This window comes from Pipistrellus hanaki (assembly GCF_964339955.1).
Source record: "Pipistrellus hanaki genome assembly, chromosome: 5".
Classification (NCBI taxonomy): domain Eukaryota; kingdom Metazoa; phylum Chordata; class Mammalia; order Chiroptera; family Vespertilionidae; genus Pipistrellus; species Pipistrellus hanaki.
In genome coordinates this window covers 20,831,958-20,859,482 of record NC_140507.1, presented here as the reverse complement: position 1 = coordinate 20,859,482, position 27,525 = coordinate 20,831,958, and the positions used below count along the sequence as shown (strand labels likewise).

At 38.4% G+C, this 27,525-nt stretch overlaps 1 protein-coding gene across 1 annotated transcript; it reads right to left on the bottom strand.

Moving 5' to 3' along the window:
• Positions 1-1,844: 1,844 nt before the first annotated feature.
• Positions 1,845-6,914, bottom strand: LOC311622642 (uncharacterized protein C5orf46; the record flags this gene model as incomplete). Its single annotated transcript, XM_084883887.1, has 2 exons — positions 6,828-6,914; positions 1,845-2,017 (listed from the first exon to the last, which is right to left on the bottom strand). The coding sequence occupies exons 1-2, from the start codon at positions 6,895-6,897 to the stop codon at positions 1,845-1,847; spliced, it is 243 nt and encodes an 80-aa protein (XP_084740013.1). The 5' UTR covers positions 6,898-6,914.
• Between the last annotated feature and the right edge of the window lie 20,611 nt (positions 6,915-27,525).

Here is a 27,525-nt window from a genome sequence, read left to right as displayed (position 1 = left end):
GAACTATTACTGTTCTAACCCCTTGCATTGCTATTGTTGTGATTCATAACAATATGAAATCAACTGGGTTTTAATCTGTACTTTGTACATAATGGGTGTTACTCTTATTGTTTGTCAGTTTTATTCTTGTTTACAGAGATAATCATGGGGACACAACAGTTGCAAAAGCAGCCACAATAGAAATAATAACAATAAAAAAGACACATCTATAAGTTTCAACATTCTTGCATGAGGATTGTCTGTAGACTCCTTCCTGTCTACATAGTAATATATTTACTTAAGCAGAAAGAGATTACAAAATACTAACCCAGATTACTTCACTACAGAAGTAATTCACGATGAGTTATTACTTTCAGAAGCTAACAAAAGTTAGAAGCAATTTTTCTAGGGAAAAAAATGCAAATAGTCATATTTACACAAAATATGAATAAAGATTTAAAGGCTATTTAACAACCAGCCACATAGCTCAGAATATCTAACCAAGAGCTGTCTATTGTGCTAGAGGCCCAGTGCATGAAATTTGTGCATTAGAGGGGTGGGGTGGGAAGGTCCCTCAGCCCAGCTTGTACCCTCTTGCAGTCCTGGACCCCTTGAGTGATGGATATCCTCAACAAGGGGACATCCTTCTCACAGTTGGGGGCTCTCGTAGTTTGGGACTCCTTGCTCCTGACTGACTGCCTGCAGCAGAGGCGGGAGAGGCTCCCTCCACTACTGCTGCACTGTGCTCGCCAGCCATGAGCCTGGCTTCTGGCTGCGTATCACTACCCCTGTGGGAGTGCACTGTACACCAGGGGGAAGTTTCTCACCATGCTGGTCAGTGCATGTCACAGGGACTGGTCATTCCACTTGTCATTCCGCAGGTTGATTGATTTGCATATTAGGATTTTATTATATTGAATATCAGAATCACCTGAAATCTTGTTAGAAAGCATATCCGTGGCCTTGTCCCATGAAAGCACAAGGTGAAATGGAGGAACTTGCATTTTGTGTTCTCTAGGGAATTCTAAAGCAGCTAAATAATAGGTCAGTTTTCCAAACTTTGCTTAAGGGTCTATGAAGGAGAGAATTGGAGAGCAGAGGCTCAGAGAGAAGTGGAAATTGAAAGTACCTAGAAATTCAAAAGGAATTGGATCCTGGAGAGCTGGAATTGAGGAGATTTATAAATGGGGAAGAATGAACAGGGGGAAGTCGAAGTAAAAATCAGAGCTATGTAGACTAGAGTAAGATGCATGAGAAGTTTGGCATAGGGGCTTGGAAACAGATTGAGAACTTTGGGAGGATTCTAAGGTGTGTGATCTGCCACCAGGGAAATCCCTCGCTATCAAAACTACTCATATACAGTAGGCTGTCTATGAGGACAGATGAGCTGTTATCAATACCCTTCTGAGTTACTCCAATGAGAAAATAAAGGCAGGAATCATCATTACTGTAACTGCTGAGCACACCATTACCCATTACCTTTACCAAAGAATTAGTGTCTGTGCTGGGTTGGTCCTGTATTCCCTTAACTTGATAGATAAGCAAACTGAAACACATAAATCACCCAATGAAAAAAGCACTTGTTCAAGACCAGAACCTGACTTTCTGTTTCCTGACCTGGTGATCTCTTACTTGGTCCTGAGATTTAAAAAAAATATATATATATTTTTATGGAATCAGTTGATAGGAATGTGCTCACCCAAAAGTGCTTAGGAAATTTCATTCAGGTGCAAATGGGACTTAAGGCGGGGCAACACTTTTCAATTAAAATCATACATTGGCGTGCACAAAATTTTTGATTCTCATTCATTTTAATGCAATGTGGTCATTTGCCAACAGCGAACTGCACAAAAGTAAGACTTGTCTCAGTCTTTCCTCTCTATGGAGCGGAGGATGAACGACACTGCGTTCTCAAGGATTTCTTTGCCCAAGAGGTGTAGGAATGTTGGCATGTCCTCTGGTTTTTTGCCTGAGCCATCAGGCTTGTCATCTGGCTTGTCATCTGACTTGTCATCTGACTTGTCATCTCGTTTGTCATCTGAAAAAGACAACAGAATCTCAGAGGTGATTGTCAGCAATAAGAACAGAATGTCTCTCTTCTTTGTAGAAAGCATTTAGCGCCCATCGTACCCCCACTAAATGACTTAAGAGTATCTTATAGTTGCATTTACTCAATACATTTTGCCCAGTGAAATTCATGCTTTATATCACTTATTCCTAAAAACAATCAAGCAGACCAATTGATCCGTTGGTTCCCTTCTTGGAAGAGAAGACTGAAGTTCATGGAGGTTAAGTAACTTGGTCCAAGTGAAGCTACTACCCTGTTTCCCCGAAAATAAAACAGTGCCTTATATTATTTTTTTTCTCCCAAACTTGCGCTAGGTCTTATTTTCAGGAGATGTCTTATCTTTCCATGCGCTAGGTCTTATTTTCGGAGGATGTCTTATTTTCGGGGAAACACGGGTATATGATTGAAATACAGAATGCCTGGTTTCACTTCAATTGCATGGTCTCTCTCCATGTAATCCCTGGGCCCGTGGTAATGATAAATAATGAATATGAAATACTAATGAGTACCATTTGTTGACCATATACCTATGATAGGAAATCCACATCCATTATCTCATTTTATTCTCACGGCAAACCTATGAGGCAGGCAAAATCATTATGCCGATTAAAGGTAAAGAAATGGAATGTGAGGCAGGTTTAGAAGCTGGTTCACAGCCACAGTGTTAGAAAGTGGCAGAGACAGAATGCGGTCTCCTGTCTGTCTGGTATTCACATCTGGATCCTTAATCACTCAGTGATGAGCTGCATGGTCTTTGACAGAAAAGTTGTGATCTAACCTTAAGATAAGATTGAAGGTAGTATAATAATGATGACAAGGAGAAATTCTATCTCTTGTACCTTATCTGTCCGATAGTTCTACAAATAATGGTTTTACAAAAGCTGTGTAAATTTACCCTTGATCAATCTTATGGGGTATGTACATTTTTGCTCTTTAGATCAAGAAACTGAAAAGATTGGATGACTTACAGAAGACTCACAAATAGTAAGAGAAGATGAAACGAATGTCCTTTAGAGAGTGAGGCCAAGGATCTAGAGCAGTGGTTCTCAACCTTCCTAATGCTGCGACCCTTTAATACAGCTCCTCGTGTTGTGGTGATCCCCAACCATAAAATTATTTTTGTTGCTACTTCATAACTGTAATTTTGCTACTGATAATGAATCATAATGTAAATATCGGTGTTTTTCCATGGTCTTAGGCTCTACAGCGCTTACACATTTCTCTCAGTTGAGAACCGCTAGCAGGGTCGCAGATATTTACATTAAGATTCATTGGAAAACACAGAAATTTACATTATGATTCATAACAGTACCAAATTACAGTTATGAAGTAGCAACAAAAATAATTTTATGGTTGGGGGGGTCACCACAACATGAGGAGCTGTATTAAAGGGTGGCGGCATTAGGAAGGTTGAGAACCACTGATCTAGAGAGTGAGATTGGAGGTTGGTGACATGCAAGTTCCCTTGGGGTCAGGGGATTGGCTTTATTTAGTGGTCTAAATGACCAGGAGATTTGATGGAATGAAAGAGGGGCACTTAGCAGCACATATGGCCTCCTCCCTGAACCCTGGTGACAGAATGGAGTAGGATCTTTATCTTTTTGTTTTATTATAGCCTCAGGAGTATTGCTGGCAGATCTGATAAATCAAAACACAGGATATCCAGTTAAAGTTGAATTTCAGAAAAACAATAGTTTTCAGCATAAGAATGACCCAGGAAATATTTAGGACATACTTCAACAAAACAATTGTTCATTGTTTATCCAATATTCAAACTTAACTGGGTGTCCTGTATTTTATCTGCAACCCCGCCACAAGTTTTGACTTGAGAAGTATCAAACCTGGGGACTCTGAATGAAGGAGTTGTAACCAGCTTTTTGTGTGGAGGTTGTCAGATTATGTTAGAAGCCTTGCATCTATATTGTATCCTAAAATATTGTAGAAGCTCTAATTAAAAGATGTGGCTTTCAGTTCTACAAACATTTGTTGCTTACCATGCCATAACAAAAGATTGGAGAGGAGCACAAATCTGAGACATATAACCAAAATCAGTATCCTAATCACCAAGTATTCATTCTTTCATTCATTCATTCATTCATTCATTCATTCATTCAGTTGTTGGGGTGTTTTTCTGTTGTTGTTCAACAAGGATATTTGAGTCTACTGTTATATGCATAGCATAGGCTAAGAGTTAAGGTAAAAGTGGACATTTATGGGCAGCATTCTCATATAAGGTGCAAGGCAACCACAGTGACCAGAAAAGCTTTGTTTTTATCATGGGAAGGGAAGGAAAGAGGCTATGTATTTGTTATGCTGTGCCTGTTGTGCAGGGGCAGGGATAGTATTTTCATAGCATACCTTAATCCTTATTCAGGGCAATGATTATAATATAGTCTTACAAGAGAGAAAACAAGATGCTCAGAGAAATTAGATGACTCACCTAAAATCACACATCTTGAAAGTGGCTGATCAGGTTTTGATCTAATTTATGTTTAACTCCACAAACCTTGTTACTTATATGATATAATGAGCCTTCAAGCAATTATCCCCTGAAGACATTTACCAGGTGCAAAATAGAGGTTCCTTGCATGAAAAGTGAATTTTTTATTTTTCTGTGTTCCTACCTGCCTACTGGCATAACCAGATTTTTTTTTTTTAATGTGACACCAAGTGGTAGCTTTTCAATATCCAAGGAGCTCTGGGTTGGAGTGTGTGAAGAGTAGATCCTTGGCTCCAGTCCTTGGACCACGTACATACTGAGTGGTATTAGGGACCAGTGGATCATATGTTTTAGAATCCTACATACCCGAGTTTAATTCGTGTGTTCAAAAATTAGCCATGTAAACTTACACACAAAATTTAACCATACTCTCAGTTTCTTCATTGCGTTGTTATAAAGATTAAAAGATAATGCATATGTCTTTCATATATATCATATATATGTATATGTATGTGGGTATGTATGTACATATATTATGATCTATGTATACCACTTACAGTACCAGGCCTAAGGTAATCTCACAGTAAGTTATTGTTATATTATTATTATTATTATTATTATTAACAACAAAGTGATTCATAGTAGCTTTCTCCTCTAGTGCTTTTGGAGATGATGCAAATTAGAAAATGTTGTTAAAATATTAAGAAATTTGAAAATGTTGGAAAACAAAACAAAAATATGTACCAATAATAAAATTAAGAAATGTGATATACTAGAAACAAATTATCAAAGCCAATAGTTGAATATTTTCTCTTTTGAAATATATGATAGCTCTTATTTACATTAACTCCTTGTTGAGTTTCTTAGTCAATGAAATACAAAAGTTCTGAAAAAATACTGTAATAGTGATATATGTCCAGTTTTTATAATTTACAAGTGATTATAAAAGCTTGCTCATTTGATCTGGTGAAGTTTATTGTTATCCCATTTTACAAATGAAGAAACTGAAGTTCAAAGCAGTGAACTGATTTAACCAATTTCAGAGTTCATAAGAGAGAGAGATGGGACTGGCTTTTAGGATGTCAATCTCACCTTTTCCTTTACCAGGGGGGGATTACTTTAGGAGGGGATGGACACAGTAGTCTCTGAGACTGTCTCTATAGTAATTCTGTCGGAGTGTCTGCCTGTGTGTTGTGCCAGTGGACAATGGGTGGCTGAAGGAGTGTGTTCTGTTGAGTTACATTTAGAAGAGTTTCAATGGGAATATTTGCTCTCTCAGTGTTTTCTGACCATTTTGAATAGAGAGGAGTCACAAGTTCACTGTCTTCTACAGACAGAAAAAGAAATTAATTCATAAGAATTCTGCATGCTGCTGTGTGGTTTTCTATGTGCTTGAAACAAACATGGAAGAAATAGATGCTTAGTTATAACGGGAAGAACTGAGGGCTTTAGGTGTTAGTGCCAAGTGTGCCACTACTATCAGTGTCTATGATCAAGTAACTTTTTTTTTGCAAATAGTTATTAACCTGCAAAAAGGGCAGTGGTAACACTGTGTATGCTTACATAAAAAGATTATTATGATAATTAAATGAAATAATACATGATAACAATAACAGCTAATATTTACTGGTGCTTATTATGGACTCATACTTCTTAAATGTTTGTCTCTCATTTAATTTTCATGATAAATGTTTGAGAAAGTTAACTATTGACATTTTATTTTACATGTGAGGCCCAGAGAAGTTAAATAAAATACCTGAAGTCACATTTCTGATTAGTCGTGAAGTCAGACCTAGGAGTCTTATTTCAGAGTTGATACGCCTCACCTTTGAGCATTATTAGTCATATTCATCAAAATTTATAACAATAGCCCTACCTGGTTTGGCTCAGTGGATGGAGCTTCAGCCTGAGGACTGCAGGGTCCCAGGTTCGATTCTGGCTAGGGAGACATGACTGGGTTGCAGGCTCTATCCCCAGGAGGGGGCGTGCAGGAGACAGATAAATGGTGATTCTCTCTCATCATTGATGTTTCTATCTCTCTCCCTCTCCTTTCCTCTCTGAAATCGATAAAATTTTTTCTAAATTTATAACATAATAGTGTTGCTATATCACATAAGTATATGTAAAAAAGCAATCATTTCACACTTTTTACATTCACTGAGGACAGAGGCTTTTTGCTAGAAGATTCTACTTGCTTTTTGCTAGAAGATCTGTCTCTGGTCTCCTAGTCCAGTGCTCAAAAGTCCCTCCCCCTCCCTGCCCTTTATGTTCTGGAACAGTGCCACCAACTTCCTCCAACCATGGCTAACCGCTGCACGAGCTGTCACTGGAAGCACTTACCAGCATGGCAAGTCAGGATCAAGGCAAGCAGTCCCAGGAAAACTGTCATCCGGAGCACGGAGATGGCCATGGTTGCAGCTCTGGGTATTGGTGCAGATAAAGTTTTCCAGGGCACCTGTAGCCTTGCTCCACTTATAAGTCACTTGCAGGTGACATCACCTGCTATGGAATTTAGGCTATTGCACAAAATGTCTCCACAGCATGCTCCGGGATCTAATGAGCCCTGCCCAATCTTTCAAACCTAAAGTTTTTCTCATGGTCAAAGAAAAGCCCTTTTTGGTTTTCCTAGTGTATATTTATCAATGGCATTGTAGTAACTCTTTCAGAGGTAGTTCCTATGCCAGCATTAACAATTAGATGGGTATCAGGCAGAATTATTATAATTCAGTGCCAAGAAGTAAGTATTCAATCAGATTGGTGAGGTGTTCTACTTTCATCCCTGCACACTCTACTTTCTTCCCCATGCTCTGAGCTAATTACTTGTTCCCACATGGGCATGCCCATTCATACCCCAGTGCCTCTGTTCATGCTTTTTATTTTTTCCCCATCATTTATCCCCCCCCCCACCCCGCCTTGGAATATTCCTGCTATTCATCAGACTCCAGTTCAAATGCCACACTTCTCTATGAACCTTTATGATGACCCTTCCACCATACCCCAGAGAGGTAGTTGCTCTATCATCTGTCATATAAAACACTCGCTTGGACTATTTTTGGAGAACTAAGTACTTTAATAGCTCTCTTCTCTTTCAGCCTATGGATCTCTTAAGGAACAGAATGTTTTATTCAGTTCTGAATCCTGAAGGAACCTATTATTATGTTTGGCATTGGCCTTAGCTTTGAATTCCTTGGGAAACTTGCATAGTTTTTCCAAAAAGAACTAGATGTCTCCCTGAAACCGGTTTGGCTCAGTGGATAGAGTGTCAGCCTGCAGACTGAAAGGTCCCAGGTTCGATTCCGGTCAAGAGCATGTACCTGGGTTGCGGGCACATCCCCAGTGGAAGGTGTGCAAGATGCAGCTGATCGATGTTTCTCTCTCATCGATTTTTCTAACTCTCTATCCTTCTCCTTTCCTCTCTGTAAAAAATCAATAAAATATATTTTTAAAAAAACAACAACAACTAGGTGTCCCTCTCCTGTGCCTAATATACAGATTATATGTCTCCACCGGTAGGCTGTAGGCTCCTCGAGGGCTAGATTGTCTTTTTCAGAGTTGAATGCACATTACTCTTGGCATATAACAAACAAATAATAATAATAAAATTACTGCACACAACAAAAAGAAATATTGTGTTTGAGGCGCTTCTGTGTATTTCAGATATAAAAATCCTTCCTTCTGGATATAAACACTCAAGGGGATACAATTGGTTCAAGTCTAGATGCTGGTTATCCTGAGGGATGTTGTAAGTTCAGTTAATTAAGATGAGGACTTGGGGGTTCCTAAACTTGTAGCTTGACCAAAACTTTTGTGACTGTGAGAGGGCCCCTTTAATAAATGCTGAAGTTACCTGAGGTCTGGGACAAGGAGGCTTGTCTGGTGTCACAGAGCCAAGGTGAGGACATGGCCCTCTTACTCCCAGTTCCGGACTCTTTTCAAGGCACCAAGCTGCACTTGAAAGCTATGCTTGGATCCTTCCAGTCTCTCCATTTTATCTCAAGAAGACTCTAATCCGGTCACTCCTACAGAGTTGTGATCTGGAGATAGTGATCCATGATAGGAAGTGTTCAGCAAGTTAGAGGGATGCCAGCAGAGTAGCTTAGAATTGAGCACTGCGCATGTCCAAGTAGCTAGTGCAGAAATAACATTCAAGTGTCCCCTGGCTTATGGCTTTGCTTACCTGGGAAAGGGTAGCAATACCTCTTACTTTGCACCAGCTTTGAGCCCTCAGGGTTTAACCCATCTTGTGGGGCATAGTTTTTTAAATTCCCTGTAAGAACACTGTACGGGCAAGCAAAAGCTCTGGCTGTTGCAACTTAGGAGAGAGGGCTGCTTCTCACAGATATCAGCTACAAGGGGCATGCAGGTGCTGAATCAGGTGCTCTAGGTGGTCTGATGTCAAGAAAATAGCACCAATACTGAGGGCAAGGGTGTCCTGTCAATACCATGATTCACTGGTGCCCTGACCAAATACCTGCAGGCCTGACACTCATTTTTCATTGTGGTATTCTCCTCTCATCCCTCCATTTATTATTTTTAGCTTTAAATTTCAGCTAAAATGTCTCTTTTTTGGTGAAAATTTTGTGACTCATTAAGATCCCTCTATTATAATCTTTTATACACTTTGTATTCTTCCTTATTTGACACTTCAGTGTCTCCCTTCCCAAGAGATGTCAAAATCCAGGGTGGAAGAACTCTATGTTGTTCATGAAAACAGCTCTTGTTTCTAGGATAGTACCTCACACACACAAAATACCCAACAAATAATACTGAATAGAAGAATTATTATCAGTTATTATTAGTTATTAAATGACTGATACCACTCTAAGTCTTGGTTTCCTCATCTGTAAAGTTGGGGCATATTATTATTTCCTGCCTACGTATCTGCACTATTTTAGGAACATATGACATAACAGATACATTTTAAAGAACCTTTAATGTGTGCCACATTAATAGAAGGTAAGAAGCTGTGGCTTATCCTCCATTAGCACAAGCAAATGAATTTGATTTAAAGTAGAGAAACTAGATTAAGAAAGATGTTTTACCCAAGCTAGGAAGAAGAAGTGAGGACCTTCTTCCTGAATGCCATTCTAGTTTGGTAAGAAGTTATGAGAATGAAATGAATATGGAATGCTTTAATTCCCATGGAAATTTCCATGTGTAATTGAAAATCACCAGAGTTCTTTCTTAGGTTAGTAAAGGATTACAGTCTGTGTTGGAAATTGCATAGAGATATTTTGAAGTGTGAGTTATGGTTAAAAGCATGGGTATTGAGATCAGACAGAACTGTGACAAACTCATAGATGGAGATCAGATGGGGGACTGGGTGGAGGGGTGAGGGGTTGAGTAAAAAAGAAAAAATATAGAAAAAAAACTCGTGGATATGGAAAACATTGTCGTGATTGTCGGTGTTAGGGGAGGTAAGGGGTGGTGGTGGAGGTATATGGGGAGTAAATGGTGATGGGTGGAGATTTGACTTTGTGTAGTGAACACACAATATATAGAATGTGTGTTATAGCTGAAACCGGTTTGGCTCAGTGGTAAAGCGTCGGTCTGCAGACTAAAGGGTCCCAGGTTTGATTCCGGTCAAGGGTATGTGCATTGGTTGCAGGCACATCCCCAGTAGGGGGTGTGCAGAAGGTGGCTGGTTTGTGTTTCTCCCCTCATCTACGTTTCTGGCTCTCTATCTCTCTCCCTTCCTCTCTGTAAAAAATCAATAAAATATATTTTTTTAAAAAGAATATGTATTATTGAATTGTGTACCTGAAACTTGTATATTTTTGTTAATCAGTGTCACCCAGTAAATTTAACTATATAGAAAAAAACAACTGGGTTTGATTTTCAGATTTGCCACTTTCAAATTGTGTGACCCTGTGAAATATTTTCTAATTTCCTTATGCATTGAGTCTAATGTTCACAAAACAGGAATAAGGGCATCTCTCAGAGTTATGAGGATTAGTTTTGAAAATACATGCCTTCATGTAATCCTTGGTAAAAAGAGAGTTGGAGATAGGGCTGCAGAATAAAATACAAGATGCCCAATTAAATTTGAATTTCAGATGAAGAGTAATTTTTCACTATTACCCAAATATTTCTCTTTTTTTGCTGAATTGAGCAACTCCACCTGGAGAGGCCCTCTGGAGTGTTTTCTTGCATTAGACCTCAGATAAGGAGTGAAGAACAGGGAAGTCAAGTGAATGATTGGAAGACAGTGTGTGAAAAGTTGAAATTATATACGGAATGTGGAAGTTATTGAAGGGCCCAAGCTTATCTGTGATACTACATCTGGGGCATGTTCTCCCCCCTGTATTTCTCATGAAAAAATCATTAGCTCCTCTCTTGATCTTTGTTTACTCTAGCTCAAGTTTCATGCCAGCCTTGGAAGTGGTGCATGTGGCTTCAAGAAGGCCCCCTTTCCATGGTGCCATGTGCTAAGGAGTGGCGACAGTCTTTGTCACCCTGATCACCTTTCTACATATAGCTAATAACTTAGCCAATCCTCATGTCACTAAACAATTTATTAATTTCTTATTCAGTGGACATTTACTGAGTTTGTACTATTTGTCAGGTGCTCTGTGAGGCACTGGGGGCAATATACAAACGATGTGTTATAGAATTATATACCTGAAGCCTATATAATTGTATTAACCAACTAGAAGCCTGGTACACAAAATTCATGCACTGGGGGAGAGGGGGGATCCTCTCAGCCTGGCCTGCACCCTCTTACAGTCCAGGAATCCTTGGAGGATGTCCAACTGACAATTTAGGTCTGCTGGGAGTGGGCCTAAGCCGGCAGGCTGACATCCTTAGCATAGCTGCAGAGGCCGGAGAGGCTCTCGCCAGTCGTGAGCCTGCATAGAACACCTGTCCCCTGGTGGTCAGTGTGTGTCATAGAACAGGTTGTTTCTCATTTTGGTCTATTTACATATTAGCCTTTTATTATAGAGGATGTCACCCCAATAAAGTAAAGTGAAATAATAATAAATTAAATAAAATACAAAATAGCAGTTCCTGACCTTGCCTCTATTGCGGATGCAAACATGTAACCAAATAATTTCAATTAAATATGAGAACTGCTAGTGGAGTTACTGAACAGATTCCTTTTGGAGACTATTAAGGAATGGTTCACATTGCAGGGTGGGGGGCAATCATAGACATATCATTTGTTTGTAACATTGAAAATTGGGTTAGCAGGTGTTCCCCATGTGAACAAGGTGTGGAGAACACACTTGAGGTAGGAGGAATGACATCTGCAGGGCACAGGCTTGGAAGATCACAGCATATTTCTAGGAATGAACCCTCACATTCTCAGGTATTAATATTAGAAGTAAAAATTGTGGCGCGCTGACTGAATCTTGCAAGTTGTTTTAATTAATGAATGTGCTAGGAAGAGATAATGAAGAGATCTACCTGAGCCAGGGGGTAATCAAAACAAAATAAAGCAATTATCTTGCACGCTATTAGGCATCCTGCTTTCTGTCTCTCTTGATTAAATAGCTCAATTCAGTTTAGAAGGAATAATTCTCACTTTTGGAACCTCTCCCCTGTGAGAACTCATACATTTCTCACAATTACCTACCTAAAATATAAGTCAGAATGGGTTTAATTATCCTCATTTTATAAATTATTACAAAGAAAAAACAAAAGCAATCTAACAGCAACAATGACAAAAACTGTTGTGGACATTTTAATTCCCTAATATAATGTCACTCCACTTATTAGGGGGCAGAGCTTAGACTTGAACTCAATTCTATCTGATGCTAAAACCAGTGATAAGAATGTACTTAACGAGGTTCTAATCTGAAACATGGGAACCTGGTTACTCCTCATATGCTTATTTATTCATTCCTGCATTTACTCATTTGTCAAAATGTAGTTTGTGACTTACACTCAAAGAGAGGACTTCACATGAGCTATAGAATTAGGAGTCATCAATGAGAAATAAAGCCATCAGAGTAGATGAGACTCGTCAAGGATAGTGGGTAGAATTAGAAGAATTAAGCAGAAGTTTGAGAAACTCCAGCATTTAAGGATGATGTAAAGCAAGAGAAGCACTGTAGAAGTTTAGAAAAAGCTATTGGAAAAACAGAAGAAAAAAAGAGGATATTTAGATACTATGGAAATCAAGGGAAGAGAAGCTTTATGGAGGGGATCTGATCTGCTATGTCAAATGCTGCTCAGACACCAAGGAAGGTCAGGATTGTGATGTTATTAATCTAGCAATGAAGAGGTGTTTAGTCACTCGCAAGAGTGTAAGTGTCATGTTGTGCCATGGTGTGGTGGTGACAGGCCTTATTAGATGATGTGAGTCAACACAGGAGATTCCATGGGGACAAGCATCTCTTGCTGCTGATTGCCTTAACTGTGAAACACAGGTGTTGACAGCCCCTCTCTACTTCAGATATATAGGAAATGTAAAAGATTCTAATGTAAGGCTGAAGGTGATAGAGTTATGATCTTAACATACAGAGAAAAAAGCATATTCTGCTCTTGCCAATTCTGTTTCTCCCATCATAAATGTCCCGGTTAACCCATCATTGCATGTAATAAAGTATTTTAAAATATAAAGTCTCATGTGATTGGAAAGGCTAAAAGAAGGCTTGTAATTGTTTAAAGATTTTATTCAACTCCTCATCATCCGCTTAGAGCCTCATTCTATCATCCTGCCAAGTGTGCATGCACATGTTGCTTTTATACTAAAGATGGGCAGTTCTCACAACAATTCAGTGGGTGCTGCATGGCATAGGCTCTAAAGTCAGACAGGACTAGGTTTAGATGCTTCTCTTCCATTGATAGCTTGGTCAAGGTATTTAATCTCTCTAAATCTCAGTTTTCTTATCTATAAAGTAAAGATTATAATACCTAGCATAGCCTCTGGCACAGATAATTTGTTTAAAAACTGAGTGATTGTTAAGAAAACACATCGTTTTCTTTTTCACAGCTTTGACTAATGGAATAGTTCTTACTTGTTTTAGTCTAAAATGTTTTCCTGTAATTGCCATACTATATTGGCCCTTGGACCTGAGCAGCAAGTTGAGTCCCCTCTTCCCTAACAGCTCTTCTATCATTAAATTTTATCTCCTCCATATTAAACATCTCAATTTCTTTAAACTTGCCTCACATGTGTTGAAAGCCCCTCTCCATCATTGTTGCTCTATTTTGAATTTGAGGGAGCACCAAGCAAAGATCTGAGGTGGAACCTTATGGGATATGTCCAGAGATAGTGAAGGGTTAAGCTGCTGTGAGGCTATGGGATGGGAAGTGTTTGAAATTAGGCTTGAGAATATAGGTTAGGTGAGATCAAGGACAGGCTTGGGTGCCTTTTTAAGGAATGAATTCTATTCAATTGAAAACAGTGATTCCTTGGTGTTTTTGGACTGAGTGCGAGCCACAATCAAATAGTCATTTGGAACGTTATTCTGGAAGTGGTATATATGGTTGACATAAGGGAAAAAAGAGAAAGAAAAAAGGCAATGACCCTGTGTGTGAAATGAGAACCAATACTAACAATGGCATGACCAGGAAGAGATACATGTAAGGTCTATGTAAGCAATTCTTAGGAGCATTGTAACTTTCTCTGATTCTTTCAGTATCAAGTATGGACACACTTGTCCATTTTTTAAAAACAGATACTTACTAATATTATTTAGTTTTACAAAACATTATTTTAAAATGCCAGGAATAAGAAAATAGAAGCAAAGAAAGCATTGGAGAAGTTTATAATGTGTAGTGTGATAAAAATCTTCATAGAACAGGAGATATTTAAACTTGACTTATAAGGATAGCTGTTTCAACTACATCAGAAGAGACAATAAGGTACTCCACATGAAAATGACAAAGTAAGCAAAGGAAGGTAGAAAGAAAACTGCAGGCTAATATCCCTGGTGAACATAGCAGGGACTATCGTGGTGGATGCCAGGGCCTGGAGGTAAAGGAAATGGGGAGATAGTGGTCAAGTTGTGTAAAGTTTCATTTATGCCCAATGAAAAGTTCTGGAGATCTGAAGTACAGTGCCAAAACTTGTTAACAATACGGTATAATACATGTGAAATTTGATGATTCAGTAGAACTTAAGCATTCTCACCACACACTAAAATGATTGTAACTGCATGAGATGATGGATATGTTATTCAGCTAGATTATGTGATCATTTCACAATGTGTCTGTATATGAAGTCATTAAGTTGTATATTTTGGAAAAACACAGTTACACAAAAAGTAATGACTTTGAACTATTAAGGAAAGATTAATGAGAAACTTAACACAATACATATATAGTGTTATAAAAGAGTGTTAAAATAAAAACCATGGCTATGTAGCTTAGATTTATTATTTACTCCTACTCTCCAAACTACTCATGTGACCTAACAATTAAACACATAAACAAAATTTTAAAAGAATTAAAAACTCATATCAAACAAGTAAAGAACTAAGAGCTTTGACACTAGAGATCTTTGGATTAGTATGAAAACACTCAACTTTCCAGTCAGAAGAAAAACTGTTGCCTTTTTGTATTAAGGGAACTTTTTTTGGTTATTTTAAAAGTTAGTTTAAAACATTATGAACAAAAGTACCATTTCACTCTGAGTAAATCAGTCATGTTCTTAATTGCTGACTAATAATGGCTAACAAGAATTTTAAAAAATGAGAAAAAACTAAGAATCCAAAGAAATTCTTATGGAATTTGCCAATGAGATCATTAAGTTTTTTCTCCACATCTATACTAATAAAAGAGTAATATGCTAATGAGACTGGTAAGGGATACCTATCTTTTAAAAGAAAGGAGTGAAACTGTTTGAATGGATGCTGAGAGCGCAGGCAAAAAAAGACAAATGAAGACACACTTCTTTTCCCTGGACAGGAGTGTGATCTAGTTCTAGGTTAAATATTCAGGCAGAAAATAAAAAATACCCTACTCTCATTCTCTCTTTATTTTATTGACATTTGTTCCACTGTGGATAAAAGAGGAGGTTGGAAATGAGTGTCACCTGGTCTCGACAGAGTCAAGTGCACTAGATAGTATCAGCTTGTCCTAAAACCACCCTCTGCTTTTCTCTACTCTGCTGTGTGCCCTTTGAGGTTGGATTGTATCAGTGGGCTTCCCTGACTCCTGTTTTCCTGTTGGCTTTGGATAATGGTGCTAAGTTGTGGGAAATCACCAAGCAGCAGGAAAGTGTTGTGGGGCATTTTTGTCCCACTTCATTCTATGCTACGTCATTTCGTGTTGGCTATGTCACTTTGTGGTGCCTTGTGTGTAGCAGTGAGCAGTGGGATTTTGGCCTAATTTTAGCTCAATAGAGATAAGAGAGCATTAAAAAGTGGCCTAAAAGAGAGAACTTTGTGATATCTTGGCTTCATATTTTTAACTTGATCACCTAAGTTTTCCCTTTAAAGCTCTGGCATTATATGATTATGGACTCATGTTTTGCTATTCAAAGTATAGTCTGTGGAATCACCTTCCTTACCACCAACACACAGAATTAGAATATACAGTTTCAAAAAAATAACAGGCAAGTTATATGCACATCAAGATTTGAATAAATACTGAGATAATGCACAATCATAGTTACTAGCTGTATGAATTTGTGATAAATTACAGTCCTTTTCTGAATATCAAGTTTCTGATCTGAAAATTATAATAATAATTTTAGGGTTGTCATGAAGAATCAACAAGACAAATTCATTCTGTGTTATAGCACCTACTCCTTAAACCAAATACTGATGGATACTTTCAATGTGCCAAGCTAGATGTTACATAGTTTAAAAAAAAAAAAAAAGTAGAGTCCCTGGACTCATGAAGCTTACATTGTTTTTGAGTCCTGTGGACCCAGGTTGTTCCTGTTATGGACTGTGGTAGCATGGTGTTATGGGTTGATAATTGGTATCAAAGGTGAAAGTACATGGATTTCAGCCTTCCTTCTTTTATTTTTTTTTTCAGCTTTAGTGAAGAGTAATTGACAAAATGCTATCTGTTTAAAGTGTAAAAGATGACAATATACACACACATACACACATATATAATTATTACCACCATCAAGTTAATTAATACTTCTTTTACCTCACATAGTTAATGCTTTTCTGTGGTAAAAATGCTTAAGAGCTGCTCACGGCAAATTGAAGAATACAGTGTCATATTGTTAACTAAAGCCATCAAGCTGTACATTAAGCATGTCAAATTCAGAGGCTAACACAGGCCAAATAAACTAGGCATGCAGCCCACAGGCCATGAGTTTGACATGCTTGCTGTACATTAAATCTTCAGATCTTATTCATTACTTAAATTTTGCATCCTTGATCTACATCTTCCCAATTTGATCTCTTCCTAGCTCTCAGCAACCACTATTCTACTCTCTGTTTTATTTGTTTGCTTTAAATTCCACATAAAAATGATGCTGGGCAGTATTGGTTTCTCTGTGTCTGGCTTATTTTACTTAGTATAATGCCCTCCAGACTCATCTATGTTGTCACAAGTCAGTTCTCCTTCTTTTAAATGCACATTGTAAGACCTTAAGCAAGTCATTTCAGCTTTTTGAACATTGCAAATCAAATCTTAAGAATATTGGACTACATTAGCTATCTGAACTCCAAACAACACTAAGTATATTCACTTCTCTATGGGGGGAATAAAAAAGATAGCTGTGACCAAATAAGTTGGGAAACTTATTTCCTTACTAGTGGTCTGATGCATGGATCTGTGCAACTTGAAAGGAAATTAATTAGAAGAAATATTTTAATGTCATTAAAAGTGTTAACCAAATTCATGATTGACAATGACAGATCGAAACACACTCCTGTGAGAGGTTTTTATACATCACACATTTGCGAGCCAACTTAGCCTTTTATATATATATAGAATAAAGTTGTTTACTTAGACCTGCTTTCTATTTAGTTAAACTTTTTCCAGCCCACTGAAGCACCCCAACTTCTTTTTCAGGTAATTGTCAACACAGCAGTAAATATCAACACAAAGCAGATGATTATTATAGATCACGCAGGGAGTACAAAGGGTAAAATATTTAACTGAAGCAGTGTTTGACTATATTCTGAGCAGTGAGAAAACATGAAGTCATTTTCAAGGTCCACTATTTCTTCTTTTCAGTCGGGTCAAGTTTATAAACTTTCAAAATCTCTGTTTTCCGGCTAATGAAAAGAAAATATGATTCTACTGAGTCTCCTATCTACCTACTCCAGGACTTCTATGAGGATCAAATGAGATGAAGCACAGGAAAACACTTCACAGACATTTGGTTAAAGTTTAAAATATTTGCACCTGGCTATAAAGCAAGTTGTGTTCCGGGGCTGAAGAAACTGCAAGGAGGCTAGTCACTAGTGAGATGAAGCTGGGCATTGCTACATGACATCATTACCTGGACTCCACAGCGACCATTTCCAAACTGGGCTGGGCTGTGGGCCTCATTTTGTGCCATGGGGTCTCCACAGCGTTGGCTGTGATTTGGTGAGCTGTCGCTCTGGGTGGGTGGTGGGCCCTGTGTCCCACTTGGGAGAAGTCGAGTGTTGCTTTGTCAATGACAGAGGTCCATGGTGCCATTTCTTTGTAAATGGCCACTGTGTGTCATGGCAGCTCCTGTGTCCAGTGTCTGCCCCCTGGTAGTCAGTGTGCATCACACCAACAAGTCAGATGGTCAGAGGGACACTTAGCATATTAGCCTTTTATATATATTGATTAGGATGTCACAAAACCCTTTTACCATGTAAAAGGCTTAAAGAAGTACCAAGGGAAACACTTCTTTAATTAGGTATAATTGAGCATTTCTGACACTTATTAATACATATTTCTTTTTTCCCCCTTCCTCCCTGTCACAATAATTTGGGGACACTTACATTGGCTTTCTGAGGCCATTTATAGATATGATCATTTGTGGATTCTTTTTTCTTTTTTTTTAATATGGAACGCTTCACAAATTTGCATGTCATCCTTGCACAGGGGCCATGCTAATCTTCTCTGTAGAATTCAAATTTTAGTATATGTGCTGCTGAAGCAAGCAGTGTGGATCTATTTTAGAAAGGCAGGAGGGAAGGACTGTTCTGCCAAGGGAAGTCCTCTGAGCTGCTGGTCAGGGCGACTCCCTGGGTTTGCCAAGAGGAAGTGTCACATTTTAATAAAAGGGCAGGGGATTAGGAACACAGTCCTTAGGAGTTGTCTGACATTGAGTAAGTCTCTAGCTCTTAGTTTCTATGTCTACATCAGGGTGTGGGGATCAGCCCGGTGACTATCATGATCTGGAATGCTAGGTTTGAGTTGTGTAGAAACCTAATATTGTGAATGCTTACTTCACTAGGTGAGTAAAGAGCCACATTTGGCACCCAGAAAATCCAGAGGTGAACAGGAGTGCTCTTGATGTTTGACCTGGAAATGGTGTTTTCCCCAGTGAAAGTTGGGCTTCCTCTCCCCACGTAAGAATTTTTGGAGAGTCCTACATTTGGCCTAGAGAGAACCTACTGACAGTTTAAGTGCCCAAACCTGTTCCACTTGCTGAGAATGTGGGTTTCAGAAATATGGCCTCAATCCAGAACAAAGTCCAAAGCTCGTCTCAACAGGTATTTTGAAGTTGACTCCTTTTCTACATAAAGTCCCCAAGCCTTGAAGGTGAAGGAAAGAAGCATTTATTAAGTTCTATTTCCTGAAATTTACTTCCCTGTATACTAACAAATGGAAACTGCATAAGGGAGTGTTTCCTGTTTTAGTGCAGTGGAAAAGGAAGAGGATGGTGATACACCAGCAATTTCAGACAGGCGATTCAACAGGTGAGAGGGAGTAGGCATGGAGAAAAGGGTAATAGAGGAAAAGTTTGTGTGCATTAAAGAAGTTCTTCTACCTACTTAGATTTGAGACAGGCTCAGGTGAAAGTCCCACTTATCAGGGCAGCACAATGCAGTTTTTAAGAACATGGCATCTGAGGAAGACAAAGCAAAGTCTGAGCCTGCTGGAGGAGATCATGAGAGGATGTGACTCCTAGTTGATCCTTGAGCTGGATCCAAGCATTCTGAGACTCCTCAGCCCTCCTCTGTCCTTGAAATGTACAGTCTGCCCACCATTCCCACACTAAGACCATTTTTACGGATGGGTCCTTGAGAGAGTAATGTATTGTTGAGATTGAATGGTATGCATGACTGAACTCTGCTCAAGGTTTCTACGGAAAATTTTAAGATTCTGAGGGGCAGGTGTAGAAATCTCCTTGTCTTGTCTTTAGACAAGCCCTATCTGGAAGTTCCTTTGCTTATTAAAACTGCCACCTACCAATCTAGACAGATCTCTTTCTTTCATATGGATTTTCATATATTGATAATTCAACAAGAGGTTTTGAAATATGGTATTGTGGAAAAATAATTCATCTGATCTATGTTCAAATCCTGGCTCTGCGACTTGGCATGAGAAAGTTATTTTAACCTGTCTGAAACCTTACAAGATTATGGAGATCAAATGAATGTCAAACATATTGTCTATGCCTTATATAATCTTTCAATAACAATAGCTATTATCATTGCTAATGTAAGATATTGGAGTTGTAATATATAAACAGATGAAAAGGAGGATAAATATAGGACCAGAGTGGAAAATAACTTGTCCAAAGTTATAGAAAGTAGGGAATGGATCCAAGGCCTCAAAGCTCCAAGCCAAATGCTTTTGCCTCTACATACTCATCAATCTTCGTGAAGTAGTACCTGAGGTACATTTGTCCACTAGAGGAGTGTGGTGACAAGTGTCAGGGAGCCCTGTGGACTTGCAGTTGGAGATGGAGTTAAAATCCTGCTTTGCCATGTCTATGAGCCTCCTTTACCCATCCTTTAAAATAGTGTTAATGACTCTTGCTTGCTTCCAGGAAGGTTGTAAAGTTCAAATGAGATGCAAACGAAGTTTGAAAACTGTAAAGAGTGGCAAGTGTATAAGGGATTTGTTTTATGTTACATACTTACAGTTGGCAGGGGGCACAATCTATAATAAAAGGGTAATATGCTAATTAGGATGGACATACATCCAGACAAAGCCACAGCAGCTGCAAGGCCCCGGGCCCAGGAAGCCATGGCCTCAGGCAGCCTTGAGCTCTTGAGCCCTCAATCAGCTCTGTTGCCTCCTGCAGAGGACATCCCCTGAGAGCTCCTGGACTGTGAGAAAGGGCAAGCTGGGCTGAAGGACCTCCCCTCCAGTGTATGAATTTTTGTGCACCAGGCATCTGGTCTATATAATAAAAGCCTAAGCAACTGTTACAGCAGAATGATCAGAATGACCAGTTGCTATGATGTGCACTGACCACAGGGGGCAGATACTCAATGAAGGAGCTGCCCACTGGTGGTCAGTGTGCTCTCAAAAGGGAAGTGCTGCTCAGTCAGAAACTGGCTCAGGGCTGGCAAGCACAGCTGCCATAGCAGGAGCCTCTCCTGACTTTTCTGTAGCACTGCTGAGTGGCATCAGCAGGCCCAGTGGGTTGGGATGAGCACAAGCAGTACAGCATGCAGCCCTGATTCAGGTTCCTCCCTGACCATCTACCACTTGGCACACGGCTACATCCCCCGAGGGGTCCCGGACTGTGAGAAGGATATCTCACTGCCGGCTTAGGCTGATCCTGGTGCTGTTCTCTGTAGAAGGCAGTCTTCTACAGAGATTCAGTGACTCAGGGAACTAAGGGTGAGCCTGCCTCTTCACTTGACTCACCCACTTAATAGTGTTCTCAGGACAGACTGCAGTGGCCCAGCCCATGCATGTGCTGCAGCTGCTGAAGCTCAAGCGGCAGGCCTTGCAGCCACAGAAGGCCATCCAGCCACAAGCCAGCAGTCGGACAACCCCTGAAGGGTCCTAGACTGTGAAACAGTGCAGGCCAGGCTGAGAGGCCAGGATTTTGTGCACCGTGCCTCTAATTTACTTACGACTGTATTGGTTTATCGATGTAAAATGACCTATATGACTGGTTCTGCTTTGGGACAGGGGAATACTTTTGTGTGTTCATTTTCATTTGTTTCCAGGAAATTTTTTATTTCTTTCTTGATCTCTTTGGTAACCCATTAATTGTTTAATAACATACTATTTAGCCTCCATGCGTTTGAATGTTTCTGGATGTTTTTACTGTAGTTGATTTCTAATTTCATATGCAAAAGTTGCTGCATACATCTTGGGTGGGGTTGTAAATTGGATGAGGTTGGGTCTTAGGGAATCACCAGGGAAGAGCAAACAGAAATGGCTGACAGTCAGGCCTGCGATCAACCAGGGAGGTCTCAGCATAGGAACAATATTTCCTGCAAGTACCTCTGTCTGGGAGAAAGCTGCCCTTGAGTTCTGCTCTGATGACAGATAATCCAGTTCCTCCTCATATGTGTCTGTTTTCCCCATAGCCTCACCCTGGTGCTGGAGCTCAGAGGAAACTGGACCTTGTAAATTAAGTTTGTAGTGCTAGCCTTTTAAGACAGCAGCTCCAATCTGCACAGGTTTTGACAGCCCATAGTTCTTACTGCCCAGAGGGACGTTCCGCCCAGCTCTGGGATCCTGAGCTGGGGGTCTGGTGTGGGGCTGGGACCCCTTGCTCCTCCAGGTGGCCTCCACAGAGACAATCCCCCTCCCAATTAAAAAAGCAGCACATATGGTTTCCTGACCAGCCCTTTCTGTGCCTCTGTACCACCTACCAGTCTCAGTGTGCTTTCCTCTTTACTTCTTTAGTTGTAGGATTTCTATTCAGCCAACATTCCAGCAGCTCTGAATGATGGTTGTTCTGTATTTTAGTTGTAATTTTGTTGTGGTTGTGGGAGGTGGCAAATACAAGCATTTTACATATGCTGCCATCTCCAAATCTCCCCCCAGAATATTCTTTAATACATTGGGAAGGATAAAAGATAATGAAAACATAAATTAATATATACATATCTTAAATTTAATATAGTTTGTATACTATCTCCAAGGGAATGACTGAATTAACGTATAGATATGGGTATGTGAAATTTGTCATGGGACCAGACAAATTATAGGAAGTTGCTTATTTTTTGGTTAACACTCATAAAAGTTTTTCCATCATATTTTTCTAAGAATTTAAGTGGATCTATTGTGTCCTAAATTTGTGTTATTGATAAAAACGCCTATCTCTCCTACTCTTCATTATTATTTTACTTTCAAATGCTGTATGCAATACAGAATTATTAACTATAGTCACCGTACTTTGGTGAAAATGCCTTTGTCAAAAATACTAGCTCTCCACCATGAGCCTTTCTTATTGCTGAGCGCCACCTTGTGGATAAATAATGAGCTACTATGGTTAAATTGGCATGTTTTAATTTGGGCTAGAATTCTTGGATTAGAATTCTTGCTCTATCATTTACTAACTTTGTGACTGTGGTCAAGCTACTTAAGCTAACTGTGTCTCAGTTTCCTTTGTAAATGATGATAACCCACCAATCTCATGATGTCTTTATATCACAGTATGAGGGCACTGTCAAATAAGAGTAAATTGTTAGATAAGAGCAATCATAATAACAAGTATTAATATTGTGATTAATATGATAATGATGGCTTTCATTTACTGAATACCTACCTACCTGAGAAGGCACCATGGTGTGTTCTGTACATGAACTATTTCAATTAATTCTCACAATAGTTCTTTGTAGTGAAATAAATACCTCTATGATCAATTCACAGGTGAGGGAACTATAATAAGATGTTGTAATATATAGGGTGATTAAATTTTTGCCCATTTACACAAAATTTTAAATAATCAGAATTGATTAAATATGAAGTGATCTATAATTAGAGGTAATAAAGTCACTATTGGATTTTTTTAAACAGAGCCTGCTGATACTTTTTAGAGATCTTGGAGGGATTGTGTCTTATTGAGAGGGATTATTAATATATTTTCTAATCTTAGGTGTCAATTTTTTTCTAATACATTTTAAAGTGCAATCATTTCTCTAGACTGCAGTAGGCTTTAGCACAGAAGCAATCTTTCATCTGGACTTGTGCAGTAGATAGTACACTTGGATTACAAATCATAGAATAAAAACTAGCTTAAGAAAAAAATGTTAATTATAAGGGATAGCTGGTATCTCAAGAAATCCTCAGGCAGGAGAAAAATAGGATTTGGAATATCATGTTTTCTTTCTCTATCCCAGTGACAGATCATACTGTTGTCTTCTCTAACTTTTCTGTAGAACAGTCTTCTCTTTCCCCATGTGGTAGGCTGTAGATACCCATTAGATTGTTTCTGAGCTGACATGTCACAGAGGCTGCAATCCTGACAAAGAGAGAAATTTTATTTTTGGTTCTAATTCCAACATATTTTGGTTGATGCATCTTTTTAAAATGGAGATAAAATTACCCTATTTTCTCCTGGTTTTATTGAGACACAATTGAAATAAATCACTATATAAGATATACCAAGTAATGGTTTGACTTACATATATTGTGGAAGTATTACTTATATAAGTTTAGTTAGCAGCTATCATCTCTATAGATATAATAAAAAGAGAAATCAAAGAAAGAAAAAAATCCTTCGTGATGAGAACTCTTAGGATTTTGTCATATCTACAGATATGATGCTGTACATTGCATCCCTAGTTCTTGCTTACCTTGTAACTGGAATTTTGTACCTTTTGACCACCTTTCTTTCTCCTATTCCCCCTGTCCCTCCTCCCCACCTCTAGCAACCACAAAGCTGATACCTTATAGATTCTACATTGATGTGATATCACACAGTATTTGTGTGGCGTCTCTACCTGATTTATTTCACCTAGCATAATGCCCTCAAGGTTCATCCCTGCTGCAAATGGCAGGATTTCCTCATTTTTATGACCAAATAATATTCAATTGTTATATATACCACAACTTCTTTATCTACTCATCCATCGATGAGCATTTGGGTTATTTCGGTATCTTGGCTATTATAAATAATACTGCTGTGAGCATCAGGATGCACATATTTTTTCAAGTTAGTGTTTTCATTTCCTTTGGATTACTCCCAGAAATGTAATTGATAAATCATATGACCTATTTTTAATTTTTTGAGGATCCTCCATACTGTTTTCTATAGTGGCTGCACCAATTTACAGTCCCACTAACAGCACTTTTTAATGTACTTGCTTGTCATTTATACATATTCTTTCTTGGAGAAATGCCTCTTTATTTAAGTTGATTGCCCATTTTGTTGTTAACTCATAGCATATATATATTCTGGATGATAGCTCCTTATCAGAGAGAGAGGTGAATCTCCTTATTTACAGATTCTATATTTGCAAATTTGCCTACTTGGTAAAATTTATTTTAAACCCCCAAATCAGTACAGTTTTTTTAAAATTATCTTAAGACCTGCAGAGCAGTAAAAATTTTAGTTGTCAGAGGTGCGCATTCCCAGGTATCACTCTGCCTTCCAGGGTGGAGCAGTGCAGTGCAAGAAACTGCAGTGGGTCCAGTTGAACGAGGTTTGAACCTCAATTCTGGTGCCTGTTAGTAGGATGGTCTCCAGGATAAGTCCCTTCAGTCTTCTGAACCTTGTTTTTTCTTTTGTATAATAAGACAAATAAAATAGAATCTGCCAAAATGAGTTGTTCTTATGATCTAAAAATACAGTCTATATGATTATATATCTTCTTTCCTTTTCTCTATATTATATACATATATGTATATATATATATGTGTGTGTGTGTGTGTGTGTGTATGTGTGTGTGTGTGTGTTAATTTATATGCAATTTTCAGGGTTTTTTTTCCTAATTCAGTGTTTATAGTGACTTTTAGAATGTAAACACCGCTAATGAGTGTAGACTATGATTTGTAAATATTTTCTCCCATTTGGTATGTTGTCTTTTCATTTTGCTTGATGGTATCCTTTGATATATAAAAGGTTTATATTTTGATGAAGTCTAATGTGTCTGTTTTTTCTTTTGTGACTTGTGCCTCCAGTTCCAACTGTTGAGGGGATGTGTCCTTGCTTAGTTCAATCATAGATAAAGCATCTATACTTATAATTGTGGGGTCCCAGTTATTGATAAACTATAGGCCCAGTGCATGAAATTCATGCATAGGTAGGGTCCCTAGGCCTGGCTGAAGATTAGGGCCAATCAGGGCCTTCTGGCTGCTTACCAGGGCCTTTTTTGTTCTGTGTCGCTCCTTGATGGTTAGCACACATAGTAGTGAGCAATAGAATTCCTGGTTGAACTCCCAGGGGGACACTTGCTGTAATCTTAACTGCTCCAGTTGTGCAGAGAAAGGATCAGTATGGTAAACTAAAGAAAAATTAAAAGGTGTTAACTTTCTCTCAGAGTTCTTAGTATTTAGATAAAGAGAAACGCTTTTGTCTGTAGAGGGTTCATGTTTGTAGAGGATGTGTTCAATTAGAACAGATCAGTATAAGTAAGAAATAACAAACCCTTTTCCCACCTCAGATTCTTGCTTCATGCATTTCCCACCCACTGCCTTAGGCCTTATTAGACATTCCTAATAGTGGGCATGACTGTTGTGATACTAATTATGGACACAAGAGGGTGCTAAAAGATACCTGTTCTCCTGGTAACTTAAACCCAGGTGTAGAAAATCTATATTCTGTTCCATTAATGCTGTGGAAAAGGATGTAGATTACAAAACTCAGGACAATCTTAATAGAAATAATGAAAATACAGCCCAATATACAAATATTTGGGTTAAAGATAAACTGTAGTCCCAGAGTTGTTGACAATTTGGTACTGTTTTACGTGAATGTGGTAGGATTTCAGAACTAGAAAAAAACATTTTCTCCCTTCCTGTTCCACATCTTCTCTACCTTCCCACTTTCCTCCTGGGACATTGTTACCTGCAGCCTTTCCAGCTTAGAAAATAAAACAAAATATAAGTAAAGCCATTCTCCTTTAAATGGAGGCAAGTTGCTAAAGTCCAGTCTCTGGTCTTACTTTTGTACCATGGCAGATTCAGAGGCATGTCTGGGTACGGCACTGTGTCACATTAAAGATTTTGAAAAATCATTGCTGAAAATCAAGTTGTTGGAAAGCTACATTCTTGGATAAAATCCTTCCCCTCCTAGTTTTATATAGCCTGCGAGTTAAATGGTTTTCATATTTTATATGGTTGTGAAGAAATTAAAAGAAGGATATTTAATGACCTGTGAAAATGATGTGAAATTCAGTTTTAGTGTTTTTAAATAAAATTTTTGAACATAGCAATGTTCACCAACTCCGCTATAATTACAGTAGAGTAGTTGTGATAGAATCTATATCTGTTTTTTTTAATATCCATAAAATTATATAAGGTAATGATTATAATAGAGTAATGTTAGATTTTTAACAGATATGTAATATGCATAACAATAATAACACACAAAGGTTAAAGTATAGAGCTTATAGAAATAAAATTTCTATGTAAAGAAATAAGATGTTGCCTGGCCAGTGTGGTTCAGTAGTTGAGTCAACCTATGAACCAAAAAGTCACGGATGGATTCCTGGTCAGGGCCCATCCTGAGTTGTGGCTCGATTCCCAGTGGGGAGCATGCAGGAGGCAGCTGATCAATGATTCTCTCTCATCATTGATGCTTCTATCTCTCTTTTCCTCTCCTTCCTCTATGAAATAAATAAAATGTATATATAAAGAAAATAAGAAGTTACTAGATTTATTTCTGATATAATCAATAGAGTATATTTATCATTCGGAAAAAAGAAGAAACATTTCTATAGCTCACATCAATTATGTTAGTATAAATTTGAAGTAGATTGTGATAAATTGAAATGTATACAGTAACTCTTAGAGCAACCAATTGAAAATTATTAAAGTAATTAAAATATTACATAAGCAAATATTCACTGAATGCAAAAGAAAGCAGTAAAGGAAGAAGAAAAAAAGATATGATATATATATATATATATATATATATATAAAAGCAAAATAGATGTAAAACCAAGTCTGTCCATTCATAATGTTCAATGTGAATGGACTAAACAATCCAGTCAAAAGGCAGAAATTTAATCCAGTCAAACTGAGTTAAAAACCAAGATGCAACTGTATTTTCTGCCTAGAGGAGACATACTTTATTGATTTTTTAGAGAGAGAAACATTGATGTGAGAGGGA